Genomic DNA, 13,943 nt, shown 5'->3' on the forward strand with positions numbered 1-13,943 from the left:
CTGAAATATTCTCCTTCTTATAATATATTTACATTACATGTACTCATTTGACAGACACTTTTATCCAAAGCAACTTACATTTAAGGAACAACATACAAGTATTAATAAAGTAGGAGATCTACAAGTGACAATAGACACAAGTAAGAGCAGCAATAAATGCTAGTGTAGTGTTCTGCATCAATGAAGTTGAAGTAAGGGTTAATGAATAGAGCAAATAATACAAGAAAAGTGTAAGAAGAAGAGCACAGGAAGTGTCATCTTTCCAAGGCAATTCATGCACACCTACTTTTTCTTAAATATCTTTAAATAAATTATTATAGCTATATATATTTATTGTATCTTTTATTTATACGTAAGTTTAAATAAATCACATGACATGAGTTTTAATTTGAATACTAGTTAGTATTATGTACTAAAGGTCTAAATGTGCACAAATGGTGCACTTTATCAAACCTCTAGTGCAAGTCTATATGCACGCTTTGTGTAGTTCCTGCTGCTATCACTTAAAACGCAAAAGTGTCAAGAATATGTACAGGAAAATGTCTTGATGGTTTAGATTCACTGCAATTAACATGATCAGTCAGTCGATTTTATTTCATCTCAATCAAAAACACAAACATTACAATAAGAAATAACATTTCAAGGCAAATCTTTTCAAGCTGCATTTACACAGGAACAGAAAACCCGCACTGGATCTTTGTACACAGACCTAATATATTCTGATATCTGAAAATGTCTGCTGATCCCAAGATGTCTTTCTATTTAAAATAAAATCCAACAACATAACATTACAACTATGGCAATGAAAGTGGAAATGTGACTGAAAATCAGGATGTAGTAATACTTTCCTCAAGTCTTGGATATTCATGGTTTCCCTCACAATGTCAGTGTCTATTTAAAAACATCAGATGGACCATTTATGGTGAACGTAGAAAGCTAACAGACAGTTTAAAGAACCATTCTTGCATTTGGCACTAAAGTATCTTCTTGGCCCTGATATGTAAAGAATACTTGAGTAGGTAAAACTAGAGTGGATGGAAAGAACATTATGGCTTTCAGTGGTACCCTCTTCTTAAAAGGTGAAGTGACATATTTTGTATATTATTTTTTTTTTTTTTTACCCATCTCAGTAATTTTTAAGCATATATACTCTCACTTCAACAGGTAGGTAAAACAGGGTCCTTTGTTCTGGAATTGGTCCCAGGGGTAATATTACGTTAGCTTTGTCTACATGACAATTTGGGATAAACATTTTAAACACGTGGAACATGTCCACACATGGATATGTTACACATTCATGCCAATAAAGCTAATTTGATTTGAATTGAATTGAATTGATATGTTCTGAGAGGCAATTCGTTTACAGCCTTTTCACTGAGCAATATTTAAACATAATTAGCATAATTTCATACAATTTCTAGAAAAGCACACTGCATCAGGGATATTTAACTGAGCAAACAATACATCCACTTGTTGTCCACATGTCTCAGTACTGCCCACCTTTGCCTAATGCAGCTTTCATGTATATATCGGAGTTACTGTAATTACCAGTTTCCGACTTGTAAATAGGGTTCACGTCAACAAAACCGACTGCTTATGGAATGATATAGAATAATAATATGGAAAAATCTATCCATTTAGGTATTGGTTCTTCAAAGCAGTCTGACCCATGCTCTTCTTAAATGTACTCTGTCAGTTAATTGGAATTTGTAAACATAAAAATGTTTCAAATAATAAAATCCCTTTTTCACAGTGCAAAGAAAATTCTGAAAAAGAACAAATTCACAGTGGGAGTCCTACTCAGTGTAATAAATCAATTTTCCCTCACTGCAGCTAAGCACAACCAAATCAGTATTTGCAGACATCCAAAGATGGAAACCAAGGTAAAAAATCTCCAATGATTGGGGATAGAGCAGTTCAAACAGACAAGAGATGTGAATGGTTTTATGGATTGACATGATGTTTGAGAAGAAGGGACGGGCAGAATTTATGGCTCAGAAGGTTCAAAGTTTCCACCATGTCGTCATATGATAGAGTCAGTATCAGTATTACTACTACTCTTTCATACCAAAGGTGACCTGTGGTAAACAGGGTCATAGTCGTGAGCAGGGTGCTGGCCATTCAGAAACACATGTTTTTTCCAGGTTGTTGTGTCAGTTTGTAATGGATCAGAGATTTATCTTATTGATTTTCCGGCCTTGTCACACACAAAAAAAATCCCTCTCCAGACTGCAAAAGACAGATAAGCAGATGTTGACCTTTAAACACTTTGCACTATGGGACGGGGTGAAAAAGTCACAAACCGCAAGGATGTTGATGCACCTGGCCCATTTACATCTAGCTGACTGGAAACAAAAACATTTTTTCAGGTGCCTCTGGATCGTTAAACAAGCTCAGCGGATACCAAATGAGATCAGTGGATGCCAGTGGACCGTAGACAAAACCTGCAGATTCCAGATCATGGAAGCCAATAACCCGTCTATCCTCTCTAGTCCTTGTGAGTCTTTCCTTTGGGTTTTTCGTCATATGAAACTCCATATTCGTTTACTCTCGTTTTGTCCACTGGGTAGAGCCTGGGGGAAAGGGGAGAGAGAGATTTAGGTGAGAAAACTTTTGGGTATGTTTAGTTGGTGACTTAAGTATCTGTGTTTGTGTGTGCGTACCATCTCTGGTAGAGGTAAATCAGAAACACCACATCGTCTCTGAAACAGGCCAGTCTGTGGGACGTTGGCATGGTGATGATGAAGGCAAACACATCGTCGATGAAGGTATTGAATGCCTGGTAACAATGAATCAATAAGTCAATTTTTTAAACACACCAATCACTAATAAGGAAATAAAATAATCTATTTAACATTTGAAAATTACAATGCAGAAAAATGGTTATTATTTCAAACATAATTCAGTATCTGTTAATTATCTGTGATAGAACAGCTTAAGCTTTAAGCTGAAAATCTGGAGATTGATCGGTTATCAACATAACATCAATTCTCTAAATCCAGACTAACCATTTATTAAAATGTATTAATCAGCACTCCCTGAAGTGATTAAATAACTGACTGACTGGAGTTGTGTTCTCACCTTGTATGTAAAGGCTTTCCAGGGCAGGTGGGCCACAGATTTCAGCTGTTGAATTAAGCATAATAAGTCAAAACTTTGAAGCAATATCGGAGCAATTTCATGCTTTAGCATGCACACTTTTCAAGAAGATTTGGAGCAGTTAAAAGGTTCCCTGTGGAGTTTTAGACCTCTTGTAGCGCCATGAAGCTTTTCTTCTATGTTTTTCTAATTTCTACCACTGGTGTCTTACTACGCCATGGATCTTTAAGTGGCGGTAACACGGCAAGATTTGCCATTTAAAAAACTTTAAAACTCGACTTTGCAAATGTTAAACATAACTTTTGTTCTTTTACAAGGCACCTTTTCTTTAACCTTCAACATTACATGTAGAAGTTATGATAAATGGGTTTTGTCCATTACCACATTTTATGAAAACCACACACACACACACACACACACACACACACACGTTGACCATGATGAACTGACCTTATAGTTGACAAACAGTTGAGGAAGCATGAAGAGGAAGCCAAAGGCATATACACCTGAAATGGTCAAGAACATATAGAAGAAATAATGGAAATCAATATCACAAGGTTGTTATCACTGGTTAATTTATTTGGTAAAAAGTGTTTTTTCCACTGTGTTAAGAGTTTAAAAAAAGCTTACCATTGACCAAACTGTTGATCAGCCACGAGTACCAACTAAAACACAGAAATAAAGGGAGAATATCATGTAATGGCTGGTGAGACTGATAATTAATCGTGATAAAACTTGAGCATGGTATTTACACGCACAGACCCCTACCTCTTATATCGAAGGAATATTAGAGCGTACACAGCCCCTCCAATGCACAATGGGTAAAGGAGGTATGAGAGATACTTCATGGCCTGCAGAGAAAAACAAGGGGCATAACAACTCGTGTACAGTGTTACAACACAATCTATACTGTCAAGTATAAACATTCAGTAAAGAAATTACCTGATTCTAACTAACAAATGGAAAATTTTATAATTATTTATCAAATAATTCTGGACTACAAGGAGAGATACCTCTTTTTTTTTTGTTTGGCTGAACAATAAAGCTGTCCCGGGTGTCACAATCTCCAATCTCCAATAAAATGCTTTAATGATGATTGAAATTAATGTCTCGAATTAGAAGTGTCTTACCAGAGTGTCGTACTCTTCTGTTCTCCTCTCGGATTCATCCAATTTCCCAAACTGTTTCACAGAAAAGACAACAAATACCCACATTTATTTTCTTCATCTATACAGCTGGTAGGTGATTGGAATCTTAACCATGGGAAAATACTGTGGCCATTAGATCTGCCCATTGAGGCACTTAATAGAGGCCAATCGTCTTTATTACATGTGTATTATCCTACCTACACTATTGCATAAAACATTTGTTTTGTTTATTTATTTATCATGGCCCCAAGACACGAGTGTGACTCTACAACCCGTCCTGCGCTTTCAGTTTCAACTAACAGTAATTTCGTAGAGAGCTCTTTTACAGCAACAGGCAGAGAAACTGAATAAAATCTACTCAAAGAAAGCTGTGCACAGGATTTACAGGAAATTGTACTGATGGTTCACATATCAATTCATTTACCACTGACAAACAGTCAGTTAGTGTAGAGCAACCTAGATAGGCAAGATTTGATAGCAGAAAATAGATTAACCCGTGACACACACAAGCACACCTACCAGGAATGATGGTTTGCCTCCTTTCCAGAAAACCTGAATCTTAAAGGCCTTCTTCACTTTCCATACCTGCAACAAAAACATTCCCAAAACACAGAATATCATGCATTAATCAACAGGAATCATATAGTGTATTCTTATAAACTCAACATAACATCAAAATAATGGTGTTTAGTGATATTTAGATGGAGAATTATATCAAAGAGAGGGGTGTCTCATTCAGTTCTCAGTCATTGGTTGGACATTGTCTCAGCACACGGGGAAAGGTCAAACTGAAATCTGAGGGCAAAATATTACACTGTGTGTGAAATCTATTTTATTATTCTTACCTACACCAGCCACTAAAACAACATCAGGTCCAAGATTACAAATTTACCAATACTTATTTTGAATAATTTATGAATAATAATATAATTGAATAATATATAGATTTAATTGCATAATTGCAACACATTCTGATTTTAAACTATCTTTTCAGAGATATCAGATATACTTCTATTGTGGTAACAATTGAATTCATGTACATGTTTCTATTTAGTTCTGAATGTAATCGAGTGTGTATTTACGTGTTTTTTTAAATGTTTGCTTCCGGTGTGTACTTACTTCAATGATAGAGCCAATGCCAGCTGGAATAAGGACAAGCAAGCTGGTCTGCTCGTCAAACAAATAGAAGAAAATCACTATGGTGCTGAAACATCGCCAGAGCACTGGAAGATAAAACATGCAAAATGTTATGCTGCGATTGCTTTGTGTTGATCGCTGGTGAACTATTAATCCTTCAATTAATCCTGTCCACACCTATATTGTCATATTCTATACTCTGAAAATCCATAAATCACGTTGTCGCAAAGTGTCGGACCTGAGGATATACACAGTTCCAGTGCAGGAGAAAGGTCTGGCCAAACAATTCAGAAACTATTCAGAAATATTAAGTATAGACCTCTTGTTCTGCTAGCTAACTCTGCTGCAATTACTTTAATTGTGCACGGCCCCTGCCAAAAATAAACAGTAAATAAATAAATATATAATGCAGAAAACAATGCTTGGGGTGATATACAAATTGTATCATCTCGTAGTTTGTCCAGCAGAGAGCACTCCGACTCCACTGTTTACAGCACTCTCATCAGCACTGTCAGCAGCACATGTAGCGTCATCACAGCTGAGCAGACGGTGGTGCGAATGGAATCAATCGGTGTCGTTACAGTAAGTTGCTAACTAGTTTGTGAAATGCATACTGGAAAGTTCATCATTTTCCTTTTATATTTCCATTTATAACTTCTATATAAATTGTAACCCTTCCATGACAACCGCCATGTCATTCATGCTAATCACACCTGTTTGAAGATTGGTGATTGACATGTCCACAACATTTTGATAAGCAAGAAAAAAAGTGTTTCACATTGGGTGTTTAATCTGTTGAAACAATGGTTCGGAGTACTTGTACATTTCATTCCACTGCAATATTTTATACATAAAATATATGATTTAAAAAATGCCCTTGTTAAAAATGCCAAGTTTAAGTAAATGTTATTTTACTTAAATATTCTTTAGTAAAAGTTATTTGCTTAATAAAGCAGCCTTCTGTGTACCTTTGCATTCATCGGTACACAGGTCTATTTTCATTCCAGCTGAAAAATTCACTATATTTTTCCCCACATCCGTAAACAGTAAACCCTCTAAAATCAGCATCGGTCTCAAAAAATCCCATATCAGTGGGGCTTTACTGTTGCTGTTTTGTTTTTTTCTGAGCAGAAGGAGGCAGAACGCAACATCGGGCCACCCAGCAGTCCAATCTCACCTAGTCAGATTTTACTAAAAACACCACTGATTCCAGGTTACATCATTTTTCAGAGGACTGACAATTACACACACTGTACATGCTCAACAAATCTTTTATTGTTTCATGTCCAATATTATGTTTTTCATTGTTTGAACAGTGTATCGGCGGGTCAGTGAAAACAAAGTTACCTACCTGCTTTGCTGGACATTCCCACCATGCTTTTCTTCTGTTTCCAGAAGCTGATGTCGTTCTTAAATGCAAGGAAGTCAAAGAGGAGCTGAAAAAGCAATAGGCAGGACATAAGTTTTTTTCATCACTCAAATTTGTCAAACTACACATTAATGTTAACTGTTTATTTACATTTATTCATTTAGCTGACGCTTTTATCCAAAGTGACTTACAATTGCTATATACACTGTATATACTGTATGCGGTGGGGGATTGAACCCGGGTCTCTCACACCAAAGGCATGCGTCTTATCCATTGCACCATTACCACCCCTGTTTATAATCAGTACACCACTTTCTCTTTCTTTCACTATGGAGGCTTCAAAACATAAATTTTTTATGCTTATGGTAAAGATGAAAGCCAAGAGTAGGTAAAAGTTAGCTTTGTACAAATACATTACCTCAGAGGTTCTCAAACTTTTTTCTTCCCCACCCCCCTTCAGAAGCCAAAAAAAGTTGATGCCCCCCACCCCAGCAAAATTGGATATAATTTTTAGCAATCATTAACAATACAGGTGATTAAAATAAATAACTTTTGTTTGTTTATGCCACCACATAAATCATGTTCATGCAACTTTAGGTCAACATCCACGACCGCCCTGAAGTGACTCTACGTTCCCCCAGTTTGAGAACCCCTGCATTATCTAAAGCATACAGTACATAGACTCACAGCTCTGAATCAGACTTGCATCAATAACCGATTTGGTGGTTATACAACTTTAGAATTTAGGATTGCATGAACCTTTTTCGTTTGGCCTGTCATGGAGATTTTATGTACTGGTGGGAAAGTTCTACTTCAATATGCCTAATCAGGAACGTATTCACATGGTATTATGTCAAGAAATCTCTATTCCATGTTCTTCTGTTCTACTGTAATGTGGTGCAGTGCTCTGTATTTAAGACTTACATGGAAGGCAGCTACAAAGAAGGTGAGAGCCAGAAAGTACAGGTTGGTATCCACAAATATTCCTTTAATCTCATCAGCATCCTTTTCTGTGAAACCTGCAACACATACAGGCACGCAAATATACATGTATTAAAGTACAAGGTGTCTAGACGATGTGTGTGTGTGTGTGTGTGTGTGAGAGACAGATTAACATACCAAACTGCTGCAAAGAGTAAACAGCGTCTTGCATGTGGATCCAGAATCGTAGCCTCCCCAGAGAGATAGAGTCGTAGGAGATGGTCAGTGGGAGCTCCATGGAGGTACTGTTAATCTCCTACAGGTACACACACACACACACACACATTATATTACATAATCAGCTTCTAAAGTATTACTGTTCTCATGCTCTTTAAAGTTTATATGTGATATGACAGATCAACATAATCTTATTTTATGGAGTCAACATCTTGTTCTCCAAATGTCTGTTAACTATTACGATACATGCTTTCTCTGTGATAATCAGGTGAGAACAGACAGGAAGCAATGTGTGGCTGGGGTCAGTTAAACCAAAATCAACAAGGATCTGGTTCATCATATTAGCCTTGAGTCATTGCGTCACAGTGTGTTTGCATGTTCATTTAAACAAGTTCAGTAAGAAAATGAATAACAAAAAAACATTGTGCATTTGAGAGCTGCCAATGAAAAACCACCCGACAGTCAATTACAGAGTTTTCTATAATATTTATTTAATTGTAAAAGCTTACCACAAGGTCCTTGACACGATTGCTGAGCTCATCAACAAACAGCAGAGGTAGATAAACCATCTTCTTACCATTTTGGAATCTGAAACACAGAAAAATACCCTCTGATGCCTCTGGATCCTAATTAAACGTTCTTCTAATAGTTTTATCCATCTGTGCTGTTAGTTTCCATACTCCATTGCTCAAAAAAATCTGTCTCACAGTGCCTAAATATACCAGCATGCTTCGTGTTTCCATGTGTGTGCGTTTATGTTTTTCTGTGTCCATCCATCTTACACTCTGAGGTATCTGTGGACATCACTAGGCAGGTATTCTTTGTCGAACATGAAGTGGTCGCCGACAATGTTGAGTGTCAGGCGGGAACGCCAGTGGGACGTTGGGTGATTTGACGTGGGACCACCTGCCGCAGGGTTACCATCACGCCTTTTTTTCTGCTGGGCTTCTTCTTTCTGACCCTGTGTGATCACATAGACAGGTGAGTACATGAAAATATATAATCGATATGATACATATACTGTACTATATGTTCTGCAGTTAAAAGGTACAATGTGTAAAACTTAAGACTACTCTACACCAGTCATTAGGGATATTCATACTCCAAAAAAATAGGGGGCAGCATATCACATATCAGGTCATAACTGCTGCTAACTTAATGGACCTATTAGCTGACTGACAATGGAACCAAGCTCAGAAGCCTGATCACGGCTGGACCAGGACCCTGACGGAGGCCAGTTTGACGACATGGAATACATTACCGAGATGATTTATTGTCTTGCCGCTCACACACATTTCCCAGCTGAACTTGAATGTTTTAAACTTAAATTCTGGCCTAATCTTACACATTGAATCTTTAAACAAATTGGGTATTACAAAAATGTAAGTGGTCAGCAGAGTAGTTACAAATATTAATGATAATATTGCAAAATAAAACACCTGCTACAAAAAAGAACTAATACAAACAATTCATACATCATTCAAATAATTCTCAATGCAGAGCTATAATAGACAAATAATTACAGTAAAAAGATAAATTAAAAATTATTTTTAGTTTTAGGTTTTTTCAGTGTATTTTTCCATTACAGTTACAGTATACAAAACATTGCTATAATTAGTTTAAGCTCCTCCTTGTGCCCTTAAACGCCTACGTCTCTATTCAGAAAACATGTTCCCCTTTCACTTTCAGCCTGAACTATGGAACAGCCCAGTACCTGTGTTTGATCCTCTCCGGCTATCAAAGAGATTTCAGGCGGTTTAGGGACCATGTATGTGGTGAGCTGAGCCACCAAGTGGACCTGTCGGGGATCCTGCCACGGTGTGACGCCAGCTTGATGGACAAATATGAGTGCATATAAAGTTCCATTGTTACGGGTCTTCTTAGGGAGAGAGACATTTACTATCCTGGAGGGGGGAAAAAGAGGGAAGAGGGTGAAAGGAAGGATGGTATTTTTGGATATGGATATACTGTATATAGAATATGGCTTATGTATGCATCCTAGATGGTTTCCTAGAAAATACCTTTAACGATTTTCATGTCTTAAAAACTTACATTATCAATGTCCTTTAAGAGATGTGTTTAAACTTTACAGTTCTTCAACAATAATTCCTTGTTATCATTAAAAAATTACTGCACTGAAGCACATTCAACATTTGTTAGTACCTAGCAAGACTGATATCCATTTATTTAAATAATGCAGGAATGCATTGGGGTTAATTAAAGCTAGTTTACAGCTTTAAATCTGACTTAACCAATCAGATCTGAGGACAGAGACAATCCTTTTCCCAGGTTTGTTACAAGTCAGTTCTATTCTATGTGTAATCTGAGGGTCAAACAAACCTCTCAAACTTGCTGTCAACATCAAATGTTTCCTCTTTGTGGATCAGGGTATGTCCCCCCTCTGCATTGGGTCGCAGAGCGGTGTAGATACTCAACTGGATACGCACACAGAGGTATTACAGATATTATTACATTCATACAGTACACCACTGGCCTTGCTCACCACCCACACAGACAGAAAACATATTGGAATCAAAACTGAACATCCATCCCTGCACATTACTGACCTGCAGTTTGGGGTTCCCTGCCAGGAAGGGTGTGATACAGTTGTCACTTTTGGGGCTGTCGCAGGGTTTAGTGTACACTATCCCGTACATTACCCAGCAGGTGTGAAGCACGTACACCACAAACACCCCCACGACCAGGGTGGTGAACGATGTTTTCAGGAACATGATGCTAGCGTTGTCTTGTTACGCTGTCTCCCTTGACTAGCTATGGAGCAGGGCCATATGTCTGCAAATGAGGAGTTATAGACAGAAGCTTAGAGTAACGTTTGATGCTGATCCTGGAGGAGGAATAATAAACGCCAAAATCCATGCTGATGGTATTATATACGAAAGAAAGCTGCTGACTGTTCATCAGCTGGCAGATGCCTCTGTTCTTAACTCTTGGCTAATTACCAACATGTCATCTGAGACATTAAATTACACTACATGGTCAAACCTATGCAGACACAACATCTCATTCCATAATGATCAATATACTACTGTCACAGCCTTCCCTCTTCTGGAAAGGTTTGCCACAACAGAGCCACAGAAAAAATATGTTAGATGGGACTGAGGCCAGGGCTCTGTGCAGGCCAGTCAAGTTCTTCCACTCTTTATGCATTTCTTTATGGACCTGGCTTTGTGCACGGGGGTAAGAGGACCTTCCTTAAACTGAAATTTTGTGTCCGCATTCCTTTGGCGTAAAAATATTTGACTTGCTTTCATGCATAAAACAAGTCTGTGACAAGCATTTCAATTAGTACGAGAGCGATTGACAGAGCTTGCTTATTCAGTTATGTAATTGTTTTACTACACTACACTATTGTAGGTAGGCTAGAGGCAGTTCGAAGCCCTGTCACTCAAACTCTGAGACACTTGCAGTCAAACTGTCCATATGGTGGTTTCTTTTTGATTCACGATCAAAGGCTTTGTTTCCTGGTGTCAGTGTTGCCGTGTGTAAAGATTTTCAACGTATTTTTCTCTCATATGTTATGCAGTAGAAATACAGACGTTAACGTTAAACCCACCGGTGTTTAAATCTGGCAGGCTGCAGGACACTCTCAGCTGGATCATTGGCTGTCCATTCACTTCATCGATCCTGCCAGGCAGTTAACTGTTAGACGCGACGACATCGTTTCTTCAAAACCGTCCACCGTATTTAGCTGAAGGCATCTGCTGTCTACTCTTCTGTCCTCTCCATTCAGGAAATACAAAGGTCTGTCCCCAAAAAATGCAAGTAACGTTAAGCGTGAGGTGGATTTACATTTCCGTCATTCACTTCCTGGTTGGTGTCTTGTACGGGATTTGGGGAGTGGTAACGCGAGACTTCACGTCACTGAGCTATGAACCTAGAGGGACAAATATGAACCGTGGATTTAAAACCATTGAACAAAATTGTTATTTACACCCAATAAACTGCTTTTATAAATGATTAAGTTCACACTGATTAAGTTGATTTAAGTTCACACTGTTTTAAGCTATGATAATAGACTAAGTAAATACAATAAATAAGTCGCGACTACACACCATTCTTTGCTCATGGACATGCACTGCCAGCTGGTTGCTACTTTGAAAACGTTTCAATCACACTAGAAGCTTGTTGTTTAATGGAATTATCAATTCCTTACAGGATAGTTTTATGTGCGCGTCTTCCCACAAGCTATTTCCCCTTTTCTCTCCTTTTAAAATTGTCTGCCGTGACCCGGACCGGTGTTGCTGCGGCCACAACGCAGAATACTAACCACTATACGATCACGGCTGGCCGTCTTCTCTCCCATATCCAGGGCAAAGAATACATACTGTGTTGAGTTAAAACTTGATTTGTTAACCAAAGTAAACTCCAAACACTTTATCTTCAGGGACATATTCGGTTGTTTAATACCTAATTTCTTAGCAGAAAGAGATTGGATTGATAACAGATGCTGCTCATAAATTAGAAATGCATTAAACTACTGGATAAATTATGTTTGTATTCTTATCTTAATATTTGCATGTTTAACGTATTATTTTACTTCACATTTTGCACCTGTGATAGGCTACTCTCGCAATGTTAAATCTCTTGTATGCAGAGTTGGAAGAAGTAGCCTGTACAGACCTTTTACTTAAGTAAAAGTAGCAATACTGCAGTGTAAAAATACTTTGTTACAAGTAAAGTCCTGGTTTCAAAATCCTACTTAAGTAAAAGTACAAAGGAATTACCATCAATATATAGGCTATTTAAAGTACCAAAAAGTAAAATTTCTCATTATGCAGAATGAATAATTTCATAATCATATATAGCCTATTGTATAGCCTACTGGAATATAATCAGTGATACATTAATATGTAGGCCTACATTACTTTAATGTTGCAGCTGTTAAATGAGGGGGTTATTTTAATTAGTCTACTTTATAAAGCCTACTGCTTAACCTAAAATAATATAACATAATATATTAGTTAATTTATGTCTGTATATTTTTTACATTTGATCTGTTCCTGCATTTGCAATAATAGAAAATAAATAAATAAAGAGTTGAACCTTTACTTTACATTACTTCGTCATGTAACAGGTCAAAGACAGGTCTGTTTACCTTTCCCTATGAACCAGTCGAGGAACCTGTACTTCAACTTGTACTTCTTTGATTGACGCCTGGGTGAAGCTGGAGGCGACACATTATCTTCTCACCTATCCACTTCGCCGTCTCCTTTTCAAAACTGACTGCCGTGACCCGGATTCGAACCGGGGTTGCTGCGGCCACAACGCAGAGTACTAACCACTATACGATCACGGCTGGCCATTAAGTCGGATGGTGGAACACCTGAACGTAAGCAACTTTATGGTTATAGACAATTTCGTCAGTTACCTTTGGATAAAAGTCGTCAGCTGCTGATTAGCTCACATTTTATTTTATTGGGTAATTAATAGGATATTAGCGTCAACATATTTTTAATTATTTAGCCTACTCAAAATAATTGTATTCATTCATAAAATTATCGTATTCATTTAATACAAATGTAAGAGAACATGCTTAAGAGTTTAACACAATGTCTTGTGACCAGTAAGAGCAATAACATTTTTGTTTCTGTGTTTGATGTTTGTAGATCTGAAAAATGTAGTCAGGTTTGAAATAAATTTAAAAAAACATCTATTATGAGACTATACTATCCAATAACCATGTACATAAATCAGTGTGGTAGTTGTCATTACAGTATAGAATCTTTCAGAGACGATTATAAAGTTAATCCAAGCTCATCCAGCTTTGGTTGCATAAGACCTTCCTGTCATGAATGTTCCTCCTACACCAAAGCGAGGCAGCAAGATGTTCTGCACATTTTCCAGCTTCCCACTCTGTTCTTGTCCACCTGGGTGTTCCACCCAAACTTCCCTTCGACCCACATCAACCAAAACGGCCCAATTAACGAGATATAAACAGAGTTGTGGCCTGTCTATTATGGGACTATGGGCTTATTTTAATGCAGAAATAATCGATTTTCCAGCGTAGCAAT

The 13,943-nt window shown here is 37.6% G+C and overlaps 1 protein-coding gene and 1 non-coding gene across 2 annotated transcripts; both read right to left on the reverse strand.

Moving 5' to 3' along the window:
- Nucleotides 1–567: 567 nt before the first annotated feature.
- Nucleotides 568–11,761, reverse strand: clptm1l (CLPTM1 like). Its single transcript, XM_038725000.1, has 18 exons — nucleotides 11,486–11,761; nucleotides 10,479–10,704; nucleotides 10,252–10,346; nucleotides 9,626–9,815; nucleotides 8,694–8,872; nucleotides 8,421–8,499; nucleotides 7,873–7,990; nucleotides 7,678–7,772; nucleotides 6,736–6,820; nucleotides 5,367–5,470; nucleotides 4,767–4,832; nucleotides 4,230–4,280; nucleotides 3,868–3,950; nucleotides 3,730–3,764; nucleotides 3,550–3,605; nucleotides 3,082–3,126; nucleotides 2,664–2,779; nucleotides 568–2,573 (listed from the first exon to the last, which is right to left on the reverse strand). The coding sequence occupies exons 2-18, from the start codon at nucleotides 10,641–10,643 to the stop codon at nucleotides 2,489–2,491; spliced, it is 1,647 nt and encodes a 548-aa protein (XP_038580928.1). The 5' UTR covers nucleotides 10,644–10,704; nucleotides 11,486–11,761; the 3' UTR covers nucleotides 568–2,488.
- Nucleotides 11,762–13,156: 1,395 nt separating this feature from the next.
- On the reverse strand, nucleotides 13,157–13,228 carry trnah-gug. The gene has a single exon. It is a non-coding gene; the product is annotated as a tRNA-His (tRNA).
- Between the last annotated feature and the right edge of the window lie 715 nt (nucleotides 13,229–13,943).

The sequence above is a fragment of the Micropterus salmoides genome, unplaced genomic scaffold (assembly GCF_014851395.1).
Source record: "Micropterus salmoides isolate LMB-PRFRI ecotype aquatic unplaced genomic scaffold, ASM1485139v1 Ms_hic_scaffold_17, whole genome shotgun sequence".
Taxonomy (NCBI): Eukaryota; Metazoa; Chordata; class Actinopteri; order Centrarchiformes; family Centrarchidae; genus Micropterus; species Micropterus salmoides.

Bases quoted from the DNA above. Each gene is read 5' to 3' on its own strand.
- clptm1l (XM_038725000.1), bottom strand. From the start codon at position 10,643: ATGTTCCTGAAAACATCGTTCACCACCCTGGTCGTGGGGGTGTTTGTG. The intron at 6,821-7,677 runs GTAAGTCTTAAA...TTGCTTTTTCAG, and splicing joins TCTTTGTAGCTGCCTTCCAT to CTCCTCTTTGACTTCCTTGC. The intron at 5,471-6,735 runs GTAGGTAACTTT...TTTATCTTCCAG, and splicing joins GGGAATGTCCAGCAAAGCAG to TGCTCTGGCGATGTTTCAGC.